The sequence below is a fragment of the Ylistrum balloti genome, unplaced genomic scaffold (assembly GCF_031769215.1).
Source record: "Ylistrum balloti isolate Yb309-2 unplaced genomic scaffold, AGI_CSIRO_Ybal_v1 Utg369674, whole genome shotgun sequence".
NCBI classification, from domain to species: Eukaryota; Metazoa; Mollusca; class Bivalvia; order Pectinida; family Pectinidae; genus Ylistrum; species Ylistrum balloti.
In genome coordinates, this window is record NW_026781918.1 from 314,010 (window position 1) to 335,179 (window position 21,170).

The window sequence follows — 21,170 nt, forward strand, 5'->3', positions numbered from 1 at the left end:
AAAATAACTATGCAAAAATATTGTCCAAAAAAACAAATAAGAAATTTGAAAATGACCCATCACATACTTCTCCGGATATCTTTAACAAACTATATGTCAGAATTATTTATGGTCAAACGAATGACAGACACTGGGCAATTTCAATAGCCCACCATCAGACAATGGTGAGCTAATGAGCATGTGCAGTATTGTTAGTTTCTATGAATTAAAGCATTCATTGTCCTTCAAACCTGACAGCCAATTATAAGATTTACTTATTAATTGATACAGACATGCGTTTTACATAAAACTGAAATTTTTAACTCATTAATTGTAATGCCGTGTTTTGCATACACATATATTACAAAATGAATAAATGATCACAATATATGTCTGTGTTGTATCCGATGTTTGTGTGTGAAATAATTGAACATCACTGAACATTATTTTCACATCAAAACATCTTGTGAATAAAAACACACACACACACAAATCGACAATCGTAGTATAAAAATAAAATGTTGTGTACGATACAGATCAAACAGCGGTTCTCACGCAAACCTTTTACAGTCGTGAAAATCACTGACATGTATCGTATACACAACAAAGATGATTCACACAAGTACAGCCACCGGCAAAGGCAGCGTACGTTCACGGCACACGCGAAACAATGAAACATATCGATCTTCTCGTTTTCTTAACAGAACGACTTTGCAAATATATTGGATAACGAAACATTACCTTATTTTGTAAACATCGAACGTCTCATGAACATAGTTGAGATGCTCTCCAACGAATACCCGGTAGAACCACACTTTTTACTAAGTCCGGCTACTACTACTACTAGCATACGTATTGTCGTACATGTATGTAAACACAGCTGATGACCTCATGACCCGGAACTGATATCGAAAGAAAAAAGTTTGACCGGAAGTGCTGCACTTGAAATAAATAGTTTGTAGATAAAAGATGGTAAAAAAAGTAATTACGACTTACCATGTAATGATTTGTGTTTGCTGATGTAACATATATGCTTTGCTATGACACTATTTGTTATGTTGAAAGAATGACATCAAAAAACAATAAACCCGTTACTGAAAATACTACACTACGGAACTATATTTTATTTGACCTGTGACCGCAGAAAATGGCTTCTAAGTGTCTCTTGTCGCGATATAGATTTAAAACTGTCCGCAAGTTCAAGGATTTTGTGGTATGTATCAGACGACTCACAAATATGAATATAATTTCAGAAATTAAGTTGATTACTCCAATTATTTCTAGATTTGTTAAATCATGATAACAGATGATATTGGCCAAATATGTTTCTAATTACTGTCAAGGGCATCCTGATGTTACATCAGCTTAATAAGGGTTATCTGGCTTCATCAAGCTGACAATGCTAGGGTCTTTTCTAAACGAGTCATATTGGCTATTGTGTGTGTAGAGCTATTTCTACGTCGTTTTATTTTTTAGGTGTCGATAGAATGTCAGAACAATTCAGACTTTACAGATGAAGGGATAACTGACAATTGTTTTCAGAGATAAGTTATATAATTATCACATCGTAGATTATATAATTTCACTCGACATTGAACGGATATTTCACCAGAGTCTGTCATATTATAGTCACTTGAAACATACATGGACAGGGAAGATACACATACTCAGATGTGGTTATGACTATTCCAGCTTCCTTACAAGATCATTTCCAGGAGACTTGATTTAAATACCTGTTGTCTGTCTATTTCCAGGAGACTTAATACCTGTTGTCTGTTTATTTCCAGGAGACTTAATATCTCTTGTCTGTCCATGCAGGCTTTAGTATCATTATCTTGCCTGACCCTTTTGGAATGTGATATTCACCAATTTGAAAAAAAAGTGCAGTGTAGGAATGTGTTTACATAACCAGCACAGATTTCCTGATACTGTCATTTTTGGTCAATTTGCAATGGCTAGCCTTGCCATGACCAGCATTGACATAAACATGTAATACAATTCATGGTTGAGCAAAAAATCATCAATCCACAAACACAGCAGTCAAGATTATCTCGTTCATATATATATATATATGTACCCTTACCAGTCTCTCAACTCAACTAGTTAATTGTTAATGGGGTATTCAGCACAAATTAGGATTTCATGTATTTTTTATAAAAAAAAAAAAAAAAAATCACTTAAGGTTCTTCTAATGTTCTTAAAGAAGTAGTATGCCTCAATTTACCATATGTGCAAGCGTGTGATATTTAATTTTTGGAAATTTTTAATAGATCTAGCAGGGTTGCTTTAATTTACAAGTACTAGCTGAAGCATGATTGAGCCAAACAGAATGAAATATTAGTGTAAAATGTCATAATAGCAGGGGGGTGGTATTTCTATCAGTTTCACCTGTCCAAACTGACTTCAGAAAAAATATTTGATCCTGACAGTAGTTTTAATAGTGATTAGAAAGAGTCCTTAAAACAAACAAAACAGCCAGAAATTTGCCAACTTGTGTAGAATATCCATTTAAACTTAAATTACAGCTTCTCTGACATTATCTTAAACCTGATAAAGTAGGTCAATATATGGTAGAAGTACTAGTAGCTAGATATACTGATCAATGTTTATGAGGCATCCCAACCAAATGTAACATAAGGACAGATTAGTGAATATCTTAAACATTTCGAGATAATCATGCTGTGTGGCAATGGCATTAATATTAAGTGAAAAATTAAAGTGGCACTTCATTCATACACAGATGTTGTTATAGCTACCTGTATTTCCTGCAGTATAGACACAAGTATATTAAAACTATAGAAAAAACGTGGATTTGAAAGTGCTTTTTACAACTATGGATTGCACATTGAGCATGTATGATTAGCATGCACACAAAGCAAATACTGTATTTAGCACACAACTGTGCAATAGGAGTGCACTAGGATCACACATTTTGTGTGGTTTGGTAAACATGTTTGGTAACTGTTATGGATTGGATATGAAATGGAAACTTATGTACTTATACAATGTACACCAACACTGATTGTATGTGATACTTCATAAACAGAACACTGTAACACATGTATATAATTAATAAGTATGTACCTGATAGACTTAAATGTATCTGACCTATGAATAAATGACTTAATTAGGAAATAGACTAAGCTGTACTCATGAAATATTGACATAAAAGATAAACCCTATCCCACACTTTACTCATGTGTCCTTTCTAAACTTACATTAACCACAATAGAGCCATATATCTACACATATTGTATAGACTTCATGTAATGTTGTGTGCTCCTTCAAATGTATAATGAGCACTCTTATGCTTTGAATAATTAAACAATGTTGAAACTACAAACTGATTTCTTAATGGAGTGCAACTATACTGTCTAGCTAATTTACTTTACAATGGAAAGAAAACATTTTTTCAGTTTTGTTTGTTAATTTTAGATACCTTCAGAGAACTTGAGTGTATCATGTTGCGAGACGTTTCGATCTTATGCAACTCTCTCTGAAAAACAGAAGGAAAAGATTGCCTCAGGACCAGACTTTGAGGATTTTGTAACAGGAAATGTTGACGCTTCACACCAGCTATCTTCAAATATAAAAAGAAAGAAAGGAGAGAGGTATTTTAATTTGTTTTTGACATCAATAATTTTCATCTACCAAAATTGTATAGCAGCTTGTTCCTGCATAAATTGGGAAAATCAAGAAGTTTTTTCTTTGAAAATGAAAGATGTTCCTGATGTTTTCTCTTTTTTTTTTGGGAGAAAAAAATCGTATTTTTCTGTGAATCGCTTACATCTATTACTGATACTTGATATTCACTAGAATTATTGCATGTGTCAGAGCATCCTCGATACTACAGGGGTTACAATAACTTTCGCTCTTTACACCTGAAACTGTCATGGCATAATCAATGGCACAAGTGAAGTAATTTGATCTGTTCCAGCAAAAACTGACCAATCACAGGCTTTTACATACCTCTTGAAGATTACAATGGAGCATCATAAACTTCAAAGCCATTACAACATACTGTTATGTGACCTCCAGATTCATTTGATGTACAAGACTTCTCCTCCTATCCACAATATATCACATATAGAACATTCAATTTTGCCATGACATGTTCCAGGGGTGCAGAAAACGAAAGAGATCACAACCTCTGGAGTATCAAGGATGGTGTCAGTGTAAAATTTTAGCCATGTTATGTTTTGCCCTAATTTGAAACTACACGTATATACTGGGTATACATATGGGTGTATATATTGATATATGTAGATCAGTACTATAAAAATTGTTTTACTCTAGATACTGGCTATCATTTAATGCAAAAATGTGTACCAAGTACCACCTGAAAGGCTTGTAAATTATAACTGTTCAGTATATTATTAATTTTTCAGACTGCGTCTTCCTCCCTGGCTGAAGACAAAGATACCCATAGGGAAAAACTACCATGGATTGAAGGAAGACCTCAGGGAACTCAAGCTCCACACAGTGTGTATCATCCTAGGCATTTGGAAACATTATCAACATGGATTATATGCAGCTCTTGCTCATGTTGTTATAAAGTTACATGACAATTAATTAGAGAAAATTTAAAGGGTTAAAATAACATCATTGACCAAATTAGTTACTAGTTTGTGAGAAAAGAGAGAGAAAAAATAAGGTATTTTAACATAAAATAGGCTTATATCATCAGTCATTACATCTCATTGATATTGTCCAGTTGTTTGGAGTTCTAGTCATAAAATTTTTTATAGATATTAATAGTTATCGCCTTGATTTCTTCAATAGTTTTATAGTTCTACACAACAAGATGCCTTTTAGCTCAGCCAACCAGTGGTCTCTTAAATAGTAGCGCCATGGTTGAATCTGGTATATATATATATATATATATATATACATGTCTATGTTTTTCATTGGACAGGTATGCGAGGAGGCCAAATGTCCTAACATTGGAGAGTGCTGGGGAGGAGGGGAGAGTGGTACTGCAACAGCCACAATAATGGTAGGTATTCCAACATTATTGTGGAGAGTGCTGGGGAGGAAGGGAGAGTGGTACTGCAACAGCCACAATAATGGTAGGTATTCCAACATTATTGGAGAGTGCTTGGGAGGAAGGGAGAGTGGTACTGCAACAGCCACAATAATGGTAGGTATTCCAACATTATTGGAGAGTGCTTGGGAGGAAGGGAGAGTGGTACTGCAACAGCCACAATAATGGTAGGTATTCCAACATTATTGGAGAGTGCTTGGGAGGAAGGGAGAGTGGTACTGCAACAGCCACAATAATGGTAGGTATTCCAACATTGTTGGTGAGTGCTGGGGAGGAAGGGAGAGTGGTACTGCTACAGCCACACAATAATAGTAGGTATTCCAACATTGTTGGAGAGTGCTGGGGAGGAAGGGAGAGTGGTACTGCAACAGCCACAATAATGGTAGGTATTCCAACATTATTGTAGAGTGCTGGGGAGGAGGAGAGAGTGGTACTGCCACCGCCACAATAATGGTAGGTATTCCAACATTGTTGGTGAGTGCTGGGGAGGAAGGGAGAGTGGTACTGCTACAGCCACACAATAATAGTAGGTATTCCAACATTGTTGGAGAGTGCTGGGGAGGAAGGGAGAGTGGTACTGCAACAGCCACAATAATGGTAGGTATTCCAACATTATTGTAGAGTGCTGGGGAGGAGGAGAGAGTGGTACTGCCACCGCCACAATAATGGTAGGTATTCCAACATTATTGGAGGGTGCTGGGGAGGAGGAGAGAGTAATATATACAAAGACTTAGTTAGGAGACTGAAATGTATCATGTATATAACAATGTTGTAAGTCATTCTGTCAATATCAGTTGTATTTTATAATAATGAACTGTATATAATATTTTGTATCCCATTAAATTTTAAAGATGAAATACCTGGCTGGAACTGTATGATAAGGAGTTGTCTTTCTTTGTTATACTTTCCTTGAAACAACCATGTTTTTATACAGGTGTTGGGAGACACATGTACCAGGGGATGTCGCTTCTGCTCAGTGAAGACCGCAAGGAACCCGCCTCCCCCAGATCCAGAGGAGCCACGTAACACTGCTAAGGCAATCACCTCTTGGGGACTGGACTATGTTGTACTCACCTCTGTAGACAGAGATGGTAGGTCAGAATTTATTAGGGATCCGTCCATTCTTCATGAAGTATTGCATTTCTGGTGACAGCTGTCGTAGACAATCACCAAGTATGTCACTAAAAACTGAGATGTTTGTACCTACTACTTTTTTCTACTTAACCCTAGAAAAGATATAACTTTGTTCTGGGAATCACCACAGTCTTCTATGTTCTTTACCAACTTATTTCCATTTTAGAAGAGTATAATGTAAGAGTCGCTGAAAGATTACCAAATACGCCTTAATACAATGGGGATATAACTAATGTCCTGTTATACAATGCCTTGAATTGCAATAACATTTTGACTGCAAAAACAGTATAGCATTTTACTTTGTGTAATGCATGTGCTTAACATCTGACAATAAATGCTCTTAAATTTTTTACCTGAAATAACTTTATAGTACATCAATTCATATTTGATACAGTCATGCTTTTCAAAAACTAGAACAGTTCCCTCAATAGTTTTTAGTGGTATCCCACTCTGTCATTGTGATTTTATCATGATGATGAATTTGACAGTTTGAAAACAGCATGTATGTTTATTTATACTTGTACAATGTATCAATTTTCAGTACACAAATGTAACCTGTTATGAAACAAAATTATTTCATGAACTATTCTCGTGTGTTCTGTTTAGTTTATTTAAGGAGGACTTTTTTCAGGACAAAATAGGAGAGTGGTATTGTCCTTACATACTTGTCTCTTTTTAAATTTCAGATTTGCCAGATGGTGGCGCTGCACATTTCGCCCAAACAGTACGAGAAATTAAGAAAAAGTAAGTTTTTTTAAGCAAATGTATAACTATGATTAACTGAAACCCGATCGGTATTTATGAGGTCCTTTTTGGAATAAATAAGATCAAAATTGACTCAGTTTGTTGGTGAATCATCCTGTTGATGCTATAGAATGAACAAGATGGGGAGATAACTCTTTATAAACAATTGTGGGGTCGCAATGTAGCTTCAGTTATTTTCCTTTGTTACTAAATCATAAAAAAAAAAAGTTATGAAGGAGTTTTTGTTGAGGTTGGTGCAACAGACATGTGATTCAGTGGTCAGTATATAAGCCTTGTTTTCAATTCCAAATACAACAAGAAAATGCTAACACGTCAATATCATCCAAACCAAACTCAAATTCAATACAACTAGGACTAAATATGCACAAAAGAAAGATTTACACAGAGACTCCTGCAAAAATACAATTCGAATAAGACCAGATGTTCTGGAGAAATAAGCATCTTCTGCTTCACTGACAACACTCACTGTGTAAGTCATGGTCAATTCATGTATGTAATGTCATATTCTGAAATGAGAACTTGGTATACCGATCTTATTTTCACTTTTGATTGCTTTAAGAATTAAAGACTCCTAGTTGATATGGACACTACCAAGTAAAAATCCTAATCATGTTAAAATACATTTTTACACAAAAGGGTAATATCCATATGGAGATTAGAATGTTATAGTTTGTGGGAGGCTCGTCCTCTGTATTGCTTTAGCAATTCCTGGTATTCAACAAGCTTGTTTCTCCTATAATTAAAACAGTAAAGATATGTTGGTGGAATGTCTGACGCCTGACTTCCGTGGTGATTTGAACTGTGTGGAAATTGTAGCCGACTCAGGCCTTGATGTCTATGCACACAACGTTGAAACTGTGGCAGAATTGCAATGGTAGGTTAGAAGAATGATGTTTTGGAGTAATTGAAATTGCAAACTTGTTTATATGGCATTTTTGTAATCATGTTTGATAATGTCTTAGTTTTGTTATCAGAATAATAGAAATAGGTTTAATTGACTTCAACGTCTACAACGACTGCTTATGCATTCTTCAAATCAATTCTTGACTTGTATTACTGAACCTGAATAACAGGTAAGTGTCTTAGTATGTTTAATGTAAGCACAGTATGTTTATTTTTATATTAATTAAACTACCACAGTGTGATTAATGAAATCATTCTTTTGTTACAGGTTGGTGCGAGACCCACGAGCGAATTACAAACAGTCACTCAAGGTTCTTGAACATGTGAAGACATTCAAACCAGATATGGTCACGAAAACATCCATCATGTTGGGCCTTGGAGAGACAGATGATCAGATCATGAGTGTGCTAGAAGGTTTGATCATCAAACATACTTCTCCTTGTATTAAATGTAGAATATTGATGAAATTCCAGTTAAGCAGATGTAGTGATAAAGTCTCAATTTTTATATAGCTTGGTCAAGATGAAAAATAGAATCAAGGAAATGTTTTTTGAAAATTAAATCTAGTTACTTTTTCTGTGTAAAATAAGTTTGAAGTGTCCATCAAAATATCTGTCATCATTTTTATTGTCTCAAATATAATGATACCATTGTCATTTCTATAGTTCTGACATATTAAATTTCTATTATCACATTTTCTGGTAGAGTACAGGATATTTTTTTTCTCAAGTTTTATTTGTAGTCTTCTCTTTGTCCTTTGTTGTGTCTTTTTGATTTTAGGACTGATCAAAAAACAAAATGACTTACAGGTGGCCATCTTGAATGTTCATTATGAAAGTTTGTTATTGCTATTTCTTGAGAAGTACTGGGTGGATCTTTCTCAAATTTCATATGCAGTTTTCCCACTGTTCTTAGTTGTGTCTGTTTGCTTGCTTCTGGGACTGATAAAAAAAAAACTGAATTTAAAAAATTACTAATAGGTGGCCATCTTTGCTTTTGACTATGTAAGTTTGTTATCATTTCTTTGGTAGTACTGGATGGATTTTTCTCAAATTTGATTTTGGGATGAGTTTGAAAAACAAACATGGCATACATGCAGCCATCATGATTTTTTTGCAGTAAAAGATTATTATTGCTATACTTCTTTTTATTAATTCCATATGATTTAGGTCAAAACAGAGGGAAGAAGTGAAAAGAAGGGAAAATATCCAAGCTTCTGAAGAACAAATAAAGATCAAACAATGATGAGCTCTAAGATTCCATCTGGTCTCTTGTTTAGCTTCTTAGAAGTTCACCAGCATAGCAATATATTATAGTATTTACCTGGGTGACATTGGTTTTGTAGTTTTGTAAGGATGGAGTTCTCTTCCTTGCCATGTAAAAATCATTTTTTTGATTTTCAGATCTTAGAAAGATAGATGTTGATTGCTTGACACTGGGTCAATATATGCAGCCAACAAAGAGACATTTAAAGGTAATTAATTCAGACTGACATTAAGGTGAAGTACTGGTACACATCTTTAGGTAACTCTGAATCTCGGTCATTTTCTATGGTGTTTATTAGGTTTGTGGTGAGCCTTAAACTGCATAGCAACCAACAAATGAAAACGTTTTGAAACAACTTAATTCATTTATTTGACCAACTTCTAGTGTTAAATTTTTTTTTGTTTTTTTTGATTACTTTATGTTTGAGTAGAAAAGTTTGAGGATACTAGATATGATTGAAAACGAGGGGCTCTGCATGCTATATCTTTGCTATTTTCACCTAAGTAGCCCATTTTTTGAAGATCAAGCAACAAGTAAAAATATTTTTGTTCAGGTCATAAAAACCCTGGAAAGTGGTCCGCCATGACAGAATTCACGAATATGAAATAGGTAATTAATAGTGATAAAAATTAAATTGAAATCTACCATGGTCTTATAGAGTTAAACTCAAGAGAGAAGTATATTTGCAACCAGAAAAGGATAACACTGATAATGCTGTTCATCAAATCACACTGTCAACTATGCTGTCTGAAAAAGTAATTCACTAGCAAAAATTTCTTCACAGCATCATAAAAATTGCCCTCTGTAAGTACAACTATAGATAACAAAGTGTTAGAACACAAAAAAAGTCCAAGATATTATGTTGGAATTTCATTTTACGTCAAAAAAATACATCTTTAAACCAGAAAGCTGTTTGAAGTATTCACTTATTCCAAAGAAGTTCATCATTTACCTGAAAATTATACCAAGTCTAAAATATAATATTCTTAAGTTTAGTTTCTGCTGAGCACACTTATCCATTACCACAGTTAGACAACATCTGAACATTTTAAAAAACCTCGCAATACACCCTATCTCAGAGCTTCACTGTATTTTAACATGAATCATTTTCAAACCTCCTTCAATGTGAGTTTGAACAGCTACACCTCTCTAAAATGTTTTCTTTTTCCCTTTCCGTAAAAAGTTAAAATAATTGGGAGGGATTTAAATTTGCAGATTACTTTCCTCGCATATTAACACAAAAATAAATCCCACACAAGATACAAGTGATATACAGTAGCTTTCTTAATACTATCTCACTATTAGTGATGTTGTTTCCTTTTTAATAAGAAGAATCATAAAATCATTAATAGAAAATATCAGATCTGCACCTCCAGGTTTTTTTTACATGATTTACAAGGAGGTAGTACATGTATAGCAATTTAATGTTTGTGATTATATTCCTTGGTCTAGGGATTGTGTATCATTTTGTAACGTTTATCATAATGTAATGCTGGATTTTAGGATCATGTTGAAATCACCACAATCGGTACACTTCTCAATCTTGAGCTCAAATGATTTATGTTCTATTTGATTGTAAAAACAGGATCATCAATATTGGGACCATAATTAGTATGACTATAGTACTTGTACTTTTAATTTTCGAATTAAATGCTAGAAAATTAGAAAATTCCCAGGTCTATCTTTTTTTTCCCACTTTGATAACCTTAACTTCAAAATTGTTATTTAACAGAATTACAGCTCATAAATTCAGAATAAAGACATGAATAGCCACATTCATTTCTTATATATTCCTTATTTTCATCTGTAAAATGAGTGTCTTGAAGACATTAGATATTATAATGTTTGCTTTTTAAATACTCAAACACGTCTTTGTATTCAAATTTGTTGCCTAAACCCTGTGAAGTAGCTGATAAAAGCCTATTCCCTTTATCTATTTCCAGATCTATTTTTAGCAATATTTTCCCCCTTATTGTGCCTTTTTGAGAGAATGCAATGAATGAAGACAGCTGAAGAATGTAGGAAAGAAAATAGAGAAAGTGTGTAGAACAGAAATAGAGAGACACATGTTCATGAGGAGTAGTTGTGCTGCTAATGTGTACCTCTGATTTTTTACGTTAAATTGTCCAAAGCATATAATTTTAGTGATTTCACAGCTGTAATTACCATAAAGTATGCTGTTGTTTTGTGAAAGAGAAGAGTGATAGATGTACAAAATGAAAGGTTACAGGAGAAAAAAAAGAGAAAAAAATGAAGGTGAAACAAAATATACAATCAAAATTTTAAATGTAGGGAAGAGAAAATTGGCACACTGTCATGAATACATATTTAGCTAATATTCTGTGTTTACATCTGAAATCATCTATGCATTCATATCTTTCATATAGTAATATAAACATACATTTGCCGGAAACCGATACCAAGATACAATTGTATCATATTGATAAATTTAGTGAAATCTCTGACAATTAATACTCAAATATCTAAATTAATTGCCTTGTAAACAGATTGGAAATAAAGTAACTTCAAGTATTTTTTCAAATTGTGATGAAATGTTTATTTACTCTCATACGGATCAGTTACAGGAAACTTAAGTTTATTGTAACTTTATTTTTGTATATACCGGTACAAGCTGTATTGATATATGAAAAAAAACAAGACTTCAGAAAACCCTCTTACAGGGCCCAATGAGGGAAATCTATCCTTTAAAATGGCCATGATTTTATGCCTTTCATTAAAGTTCTTCAATGTAGTTCAGTTGAAAATTGTTGTAAAATTTTGCAATATATAGAAAGAATAGTTATGATGTGTTCTTGGTTATCTTAAAAGAAAAACATTTAGACAATAATTCCAAACAGAAGACTGTTCAGCTTAATCACTACTGTTTTTTTGTCGTTAAAGGTCAAAGAGTATGTTCATCCTGACAAGTTCAAATACTGGGAGGAGATTGGAGGTCAGCTTGGCTTTGCCTACACAGCCAGTGGACCACTGGTCAGATCATCCTACAAGGCTGGTCAGTACTTTTAACTCTTTATCCTAGAGAACTGATCAGTACATTTAACAATTTATCCTAGAGAGCTGGTCAGTACATTTAACAATTTATCCTAGAGAACTGGTCAGTACATTTAACAATTTATCCTAGAGAGCTGGTCAGTACATTTAACACTTTATCCTAGAGAACTGGGCAGTACATAAAACTCTTTATCCTATAGGACTGGTCAGTACTTTTAAGTCTTTATCCTAGAGAACTGGTCAGTACTTTTAAGTCTTTATCCTAGAGAACTGGTCAGTACTTTTAACTCTTTATCCTGGAGAACTGGTCAGTACTTTTAACTCTTTATCCTGGAGAACTGGTCAGTACTTTTAACTCTTTATCCTAGAGAACTGGTCAGTACTTTTAACTTTTTAATCTACAGAACTGGTCATTACTTTAAACTCTTTATCCTAGAGAACTGGTCAGTACTTTTAACTCTTTATCCTATAGAACTGGTCAGTACTTTTTAACTTTTTAATCTACAGAACTGGTCAGTACATTAAACTCATTATCCTAGAAAACTGGTCAGAACTTTTAACTCTTTATCCTAGAGAACTGGTCAGTACTTTTAACTCTTTATCCTAGAGAACTGGTCAGTACTTTTAACTCTTTATCCTAGAGAACTGGTCAGTACTTTTAACTCTTTATCCTAGAGAACTGGTCAGTACTTTTAACTCTTTATCCTAGAGAACTGGTCAGTACTTTTAACTCTTTATACTTTTAACTCTTTATCCTTGAGAACTGGTCAATACTTTTAACTCTTTATCCTAGAGAACTGGTCAGAACTTTTAACTCTTTATCCTAGAGAACTGGTCAGTACATTTAACAATTTATCCTAGAGAACTGGTCAGTACATTTAACTCTTTATCCTAGAGAACTGGTCAGTACTTTTAACTCTTTATCCTAGAGAACTGGTCAGTACTTTTAACTCTTTATCCTAGAGAACTGGTCAGTACTTTTAACTCTTTATCCTAGAGAACTGGTCAGTACTTTTAACTCTTTATCCTAGAGAACTGGTCAGTACTTTTAACTCTTTATCCTAGAGAACTGGTCAGTACTTTTAACTCTTTATCCTAGAGAACTGGTCAGTACTTTTAACTCTTTATCCTAGAGAACTGGTCAGTACTTTTAACTCTTTATCCTAGAGAACTGGTCTAGAGAAGTACTTTTAACTCTTTATCCTAGAGAACTGGTCAGTACTTTTAACTCTTTATCCTAGAGAACTGGTCAGTAAACTAGAGAACTGGTCAGAAATTTTAACACATTATCCTAGAGAACTGGTCAGTAATTTTAACTCTTTATCCTAGAGAACTGGTCAGTACTTTTAACTCTTTATCCTATCTCTTTAGAGAACTGGTCAGTACTTTTAACTCTTTATCCTAGAGAACTGGTCAGTACTTTTAACTCTTTATCCTAGAGAACTGGTCAGTACTTTTAACTCTTTATCCTAGAGAACTGGTCAGTACTTTTAACTCTTTATCCTAGAGAACTGGTCAGTACATAAAACTCTTTATCCTAGAGAACTGGTCAGTACTTTTAACTCTTTATCCTTGAGAACTGGTCAGTACTTTTAACTCTTTATCCTAGAGAACTGGTCAGAACTTTTAACTCTTTATCCTAGAGAACTGGTCAGTACTTTTAACTCTTTATCCTAGAGAACTGGTCAGTACTTTTAACTCTTTATCCTAGAGAACTGGTCAGTACTTTTAACTCTCTATCCTAGAGAACTGGTCAGTACTTTTAACTCTTTATCCTTGAGAACTGGTCAGTACTTTTAACTCTTTAGAGAACTGGTCAGTACTTTTAACTCTTTATCCTAGAGAACTGGTCAGTACTTTTAACTCTTTATCCTAGAGAACTGGTCAGTACTTTTAACTCTTTATCCTAGAGAACTGGTCAGTACTTTTAACTCTTTATCCTAGAGAACTGGTCAGTACTTTTAACTCTTTATCCTAGAGAACTGGTCAGTACTTTTAACTCTTTATCCTAGAGAACTGGTCAGTACTTTTAACTCTTTATCCTAGAGAACTGGTCAGTACATAAAACTCTTTATCCTAGAGAACTGGTCAGTACTTTTAAGTCTTTATCCTAGAGAACTGGTCAGTACTTTTAAGTCTTTATCCTAGAGAACTGGTCAGAACTTTTAACTCTTTATCCTAGAGAACTGGTCAGTACTTTTAACTCTTTATCCTAGAGAACTGGTCAGTACTTTTAACTCTTTATCCTAGAGAACTGGTCAGTACATAAAACTCTTTATCCTAGAGAACTGGTCAGTACTTTTAACTCTTTATCCTAGAGAACTGGTCAGTACTTTTAACTCTTTATCCTAGAGAACTGGTCAGTACTTTTAACTCTTTATCCTAGAGAACTGGTCAGTACTTTTAACTCTTTATCCTAGAGAACTGGTCAGTACTTTTAACTCTTTATCCTAGAGAACTGGTCAGTACTTTTAACTCTTTATCCTAGAGAACTGGTCAGTACTTTTAACTCTTTATCCTAGAGAACTGGTCAGTACTTTTAACTCTTTATCCTAGAGAACTGGTCAGTACTTTTAACTCTTTATCCTAGAGAACTGGTCAGTACTTTTAACTCTTTATCCTAGAGAACTGGTCAGTACTTTTAACTCTTTATCCAACAGAACTGGTCAGTACATTAAACTCATTATCCTAGAGAACTGGTCAGTACTTTTAACTCTTTATCCTAGAGAACTGGTCAGTACTTTTAACTCTTTATCCTAGAGAACTGGTCAGTACATAAAACTCTTTATCCTAGAGAACTGGTCAGTACTTTTAACTCTTTATCCTAGAGAACTGGTCAGTACTTTTAACTCTTTATCCTAGAGAACTGGTCAGTACTTTTAACTCTTTATCCTTGAGAACTGGTCAATACTTTTAACTCTTTATCCTAGAGAACTGGTCAGTACTTTTAACTCTTTATCCTAGAGAACTGGTCAGTACATAAAACTCTTTATCCTAGAGAACTGGTCAGTACTTTTAACTCTTTATCCTATAGGACTGGTCAGTACTTTTAACTCTTGAGAACTGGTCTGTACTTTTAACTCTTTATCCTAGAGAACTGGTCAGTACTTTTAACTCTTTATCCTAGAGAACTGGTCAGAACATTTAACTCTTTATCCTAGAGAACTGGTCAGTTCTTTTAACTCTTTATCCTGGAGAACTGGTCAGTACTTTTAACTCTTTATCCTAGAGAGCTGGTCAGTACATTTACACCCCCACCCCCAACCCCAGGTAACTCTTTATCCTAGAGAGCTGGTCAGTACATTTAACTCTTTATCCTATAGAACTGGTCAGTACTTTTAACTTTTTAACCTACAGAACTAGTCAGTACATAAAAATCTTTTTCCTAGAGAACTGGTCAGGTCTTTTAAATTCTGTCCTACAAAACTGGTCACCACTCCTTTATTAAATTCTTTAAATTTTCCTTTAATAACATCACTACAAAGTTATATTTCAAACATTTCTCTTTCGTAAAATAAGTATAAAATTCAATGATTTTGCCAGAAGTTTAAAAATAGAATTGTAGTGTTCTTCATTTCTGAAGGGCGTGTGGTCATTGTTAGGCTTTTGGAAAAGTTGACATCTATGTAAATGAACCATTATGCAAGAAAATCAGAGGTTTGTAGGTTGTCAGTGGCACAAAGTAATTTCTACTCATTATGTTTGTTTAAATGATGTGATATGAAATTTTTGGAAACAATAATGATAATGTATCTTGCAAAAAAAATTTTACCAAAAACTATATTATAAGAACAAGCTCTGAAAGAGTTTGTACACTGAACTGGAATATTTGCTGTTACTCGCATATAAAGATAGTTGATGTCATAACAACTTTTTCACTTTTATAAACCTAATTCTGAAATATTATTACCATATAATTTCATGTAGAATTTTAGTTCTCGACTTAGTTGGTTAAAAAATATTGAATTTGTTATAGAAAGTGGTTCCAAAATTGGACAGAATATTTCAAATTTTCTTTGAAGAATTTAATGTTTTGTAATTTTAATAATCTCTTCTCCCTTATTCCATTGTTTATTCTGTTTTTAGGGGAGTTTTTTCTAAAAAACATTTTGAAGTCCAGAAAGGAAGCTGCATTAGCAACATGAAGTTTCTAACAAGACCTTTTCGAGGAAAATCCTAAAGTCATGTGACCATGATGTGATGCACTTCTGTGTAATATCTGTGATGGTCTATTGTGTTAATGACAATAAGTCTGTGATCTTATGATGGACTTTTGTGATGAAAGAGGATGGACATTCCATTCTCCAAGAATCTCAGGATTATTTGATCTCCCAACAGATGTGATGGAAACCGTGTATCTTCTTGTATTCTCCAGTTTAATGACTGTAACATGTTGAAGAAAAATTTACTTTAAGTTATATTTAATTTGTTAATTTGACAACAGAGAGATTAAATGGAAGTTGGTATTACTCTGAACACACAGAGGAATGCTTGTTATCATGATGTAACACAGAAACTCGGTCTTACATTTTGCTGTAAATCTGATCAAATGCTGACAAAATAAGTCATGCATGTCTTGTCTTTACGTATCTGTATTTTTCTAAGCTCAAAGAAAATATAACAAATCTGATTGGAAGAAGTTTTAATACATTAGCGAATCAGAAACTTGAGAAATAAGGTTCAAAGTATTGTCATCAGATGAACATAAAAGACAGAATCTTGAAAAGTCAATATATGTTTTATTTTATTTAAGAGTTTTGCATCAGAAAATAAAATCCTTTTTGCATTCTGATTTCATTCTCATTATTTTTAGCTCACCTGGCCCAAATGGCAAAGTGAGGTTATGCCATACTGCAGCGTCTGGTGTCCGTCTGTCCCATCATCTGTCCGTCGTCCGTCCGGCCGTCCTTCCTGCATCCATCAACTTTTCATTTAAACAATTTCTTCTGAAATACCGCAAGGCGTAGATTTATCATATTTGGCTGGAATGTTCCTTTGATGAAGCCCAACAAAGTTTGCAAAAAGAAATTACCGTGACCCATATTCAAGGTCACAGAGGTCAAATGTGTTGAAACCTTTAAATGACTTCTTCCAAAATACTGGAAGGCCTAGAATCATTATATTTGACTGGAAGGTTCCTTTGATGAAGCTTAACAAAGTTTGCGAAAAAAACGTTGTCCAATTTTCAAGGTCACAGAGGGCAAATGTGTTAAATACTTTAAGCGACTTCTTCCAAACTACTGGGAGGCCTAGAATAATTAAATATGGCTGGAAGGTTCCTTTGCTGAAGCCCAACAAATTTTGCGAAAAGAAATGACCTTGACCCATAGTCAAGGTAGCAGAATTCATCAAATGTGTTAAAACCTTTAAATGACTTCTCCCCAAATACCGGAAGGCCTAGAATCATTATATTAGGCTATGTTCCTCTTATGGTGTTCTACAAAGTTTGCTGAAAGAAATGACCTTGACCATCTTCAAGGTTACAGGGGTCAAATGTGTTTAAAACTTTAAGCAATTTCTCTGAAATATCGAAAAGCCTGGAATCAGTATATTTGGCCAGTATGTTCCTTTGCTGAAGTCCAAGAAAGTTTGCGAAAAGAAATGACCTTGACCCATAGTCAAGGTCACAGGGGTCAAATGTGTTTAACATGGAACATATGCACAGATATAGTACTGTTAGTCATAAAGATCCAGGTGAGTGATACAGGCCCTCTGGGCCTCTTGTCACTCAGTGCTCAGTTTTGTCCAAAGCATCATTGTTACCTCTATTGAATTGATGTATACATATGTATAGTATTATTAGGTCAGGATGACCTATAGCAATTGTGTTTCTTCCGTCATCATCCACTATGCATAAACTTTTCATTGAAATGACTTCATCTCAATAACCAGAAGGCACAGGATGCTGATATTGGGTCTTTTGCATGCTAGGGTGAAGGGCTAGGGTTTTAACATATTACTTACCTTGACCTACTCTCAAAGATCAGCATATCAAATATGTCAAAATCTTTAAACAACTTCTTCTCAATAACCAAAATGCCCAAAGTGCTGGTATTAGGCCTTAAGCATGCTTGGATTTAGGACAAAGAAGTTTGTTGAAATGAACTACCTTGTCTTATTTTCTAGGTCCCAGAGGCTAGATATGTTTAAATATCTAAGCATCTTCTTCTCAATAACAAAAAGACCCAGGTAGATATTAGGCCAGCATCATGCTAGGATGTAGGGCTCCTAAGTTTTAAATATGATTAACTTTGACCTGCTTTCAAGGTCAAAGGGTGAAATGTTTCAAAATCTTTTAAACAACTTCTCAATAATCAACAGGTCAATGGTTCTGATATTGGACCTGTAGCATGCTAGGATAAAGGACTACCAAGTTTGTTCAGCTTGATCTACTGTCAAGGTCACAGGGGTAAAATGTGTTGAAATGCATTAGTAACTACTTTTCAATAACCAAAAGGCCAAGGGTTTTCATATTGGGCCTATAGTATGCTTTTACGATAAGCAGTATGTCCATAGCAATGGCATTTGTGTAGTGCATGTATAAAGAATATGATTTCAAGTTTGCAGAAAACGTCTTTATGAACCATTCAAAGTCTTCTATGTAAGCTGTAGAGTAGTTGAGCAATTTATTTCAGGCCTATTTGACCTCCTTCATACATAGCTCTTAGAAATGGGTATTCTGTCCTGTTGGAAGCAATTTTAAGAATTTGTTAGAATGTTCAGAAAAAGATACAGTATTGCTAGCTCACCTGGCCCAGAGGACCAAGTGAGCAATAGGGATGCCACAGCGTCCGTCTTCTGTCGTCTGTCAACTTTTCCTATAAATTGAAACTAGTCATGAACAACCGAGCAGATCTTAATCAAATGTAGTCGGAAACATCCTTGTGGGGAGGGGAACAAATTTTGTGTAAATGGTGGGTCTTGGACCCCTGGGGCCTAAGGGGCAGGACCAAGCAGGGAAAATCTATCAATTACTTAAAAATCTATCTTGTTCTTTAAGGATTGCAGGATATTGTCCAAATTTGGTCTAAAGGATGAAGCAAAATATTGACTAACTTCCCCTTTTGGGGTCCCACCCCTTAGTCCTTATGTGTCAAATCAACTTTCTGAATTGAAGAATTAATTTGCCTACTTTACCGACAAAATTTGAATGAAATCCAATCAAGCATTAAGTAAGAATAGAATTTTGAAGCAAACTATTTTCTGACTATCATTTTGGGGCCCTATCCCTAGGTCTATAGGGGTCGAATCAACTCTCTGTTTTAGGAAAATAATTCCACACTCCAAATGATGTTTTAAACAGGTTCAAATCCACCCTTGCATTAAGCAGGGGTAGCGTTTTAAAGGAAAAATTAGTGGGCGAAGGATGATGCATGATAGCAAAATGTTAAAACTTATCATCCTCCATAGTCCATTTTACATCTCCTCATGAAATTCACCCCTATTCATCTAGGTCAGCATCACATTGTGTATCTCGTATTAAAATTTCACTTTCATTCAGTTGATGCTACTATGGCAAGAACTGACAAATGTTCATACCAATTTGATAGCGAAAGGAGAACAAGAGGTCCATAGCTTGTGTATTCTTTTATCATTACTGTTTTTCTCTTTTGATTCTCAGTAAGAGTGGGTATATATATATATAAAAATATGACCGAGAAATAATGTCCCTTGAAGTGGTTATGGTTACGGGATGGGGATTTCAACTGTTTCAAAGGTATCACTTAGAAATGAAGTCCTGAAAAGTGGGGCCACACCCAAGAGCTAGTTCTTATCTTTTGATACTCAACATTGCCAGGTAGAGGTGGGGATATCAACTATTTCAAAGATATTACTATGAAACTGAGTCCCGAAGAGTGGGGCCTGACCCCATGGCCAATTCTTACACCACAAATGTGTTTATCTCATTATGCCTAGCAATGCTAAGCATGGTTATGGAATGGGGATCTAAACTGCTACCATATACATTTCCCCTATTGAGTCCCTCTCCTCCTGCCCAAGGGGGCAGAGATTTACAAATTATACAAAATTACTTCCCCGTCACCTAATCACAAATCAGACCAAATTTGGACAAAATCCAATTTTTCCTACAGCTGGAGGGAGCGAGATCCATTGTTTATACAAAATTGATTCCTCTTCACCTAAACATGATTCAGACCAAATTTGGACACAAGAGGGCCATGGCCCTTAACGATCATCTGACAATTGATGAACGGATGGACAAACCGTGGAATTCGCTGATGGTGGTCTGACAAATCTGATGAATGCAAATTTTGAACATTCCTTGAAAGTATCACAAACTCATAAATGGTAGATTCTGTGCATTAAATACAGTTGCTACATCATGTGACAAAATAACTACTTGGTACCCATGTTATAGTTTTGATCAGACCGAAAAGTAACAGCGAATCATTTCTTTATTTTTTTAAAAATCAAACTCTAAATATTTTTCTCATTGGTGTGAATGAAACATGAGAAGTTCAGACTATTTGTTCTAGATGAGTTATGTTAAATTTTAGACCAAAGCGTAAAAATAAGATTTGGTCAGGACAATCTCGGGATCACTTCATGTTTATTTGATATCATTGGCAGTACCTGATAATGGTTCAGTCCAAATTTGATTGAACTCTCCCAAGGTATTAAGAAGGAGTATCATTTTGAAGCAAAATATCGTCTAACTTTTCCCTTTTGGGGTCACGCCCCCAAGTCCATAGGTGTCGAATTATGTTTCAGACCAAATATTATCTAGATATACATTTATTCTATCAGCATATGTATTGTGTGTTCTGTTCCCCCAGCTACCATCGCATTGCAACAGTATTAGAGGACTATTGCCAACCTACATACAAAACAAATCTCCCCTAGATACTCTTTTGATTGTCATCATATATGTCTCCCCAGTAATTCATAAGACATGTGATGTTTTCCAGTATACGTATGTATTAATAGCGTATAGAAATTAATAAGTTGATTAGAACCCATAGGGATCCAACATGAACACATACACATACAAACACTGGTGTATGAAGTTAAGGATAACTAAAATGAAATTAAGGATAACTATAAA

At 34.6% G+C, this 21,170-nt stretch overlaps 1 protein-coding gene across 1 annotated transcript; it reads left to right on the forward strand.

The window, feature by feature from the left end:
- Positions 1–1,126: 1,126 nt before the first annotated feature.
- On the forward strand, positions 1,127–16,895 carry LOC132563311 (lipoyl synthase, mitochondrial-like). The gene is made up of 11 exons (XM_060228073.1): positions 1,127–1,192; positions 3,415–3,590; positions 4,368–4,461; positions 4,895–4,975; positions 5,958–6,114; positions 6,844–6,901; positions 7,671–7,796; positions 8,094–8,239; positions 9,229–9,299; positions 11,993–12,104; positions 16,190–16,895. The coding sequence occupies exons 1-11, from the start codon at positions 1,127–1,129 to the stop codon at positions 16,246–16,248; spliced, it is 1,146 nt and encodes a 381-aa protein (XP_060084056.1). The 3' UTR covers positions 16,249–16,895.
- The last annotated feature ends 4,275 nt before the right edge of the window (positions 16,896–21,170 follow it).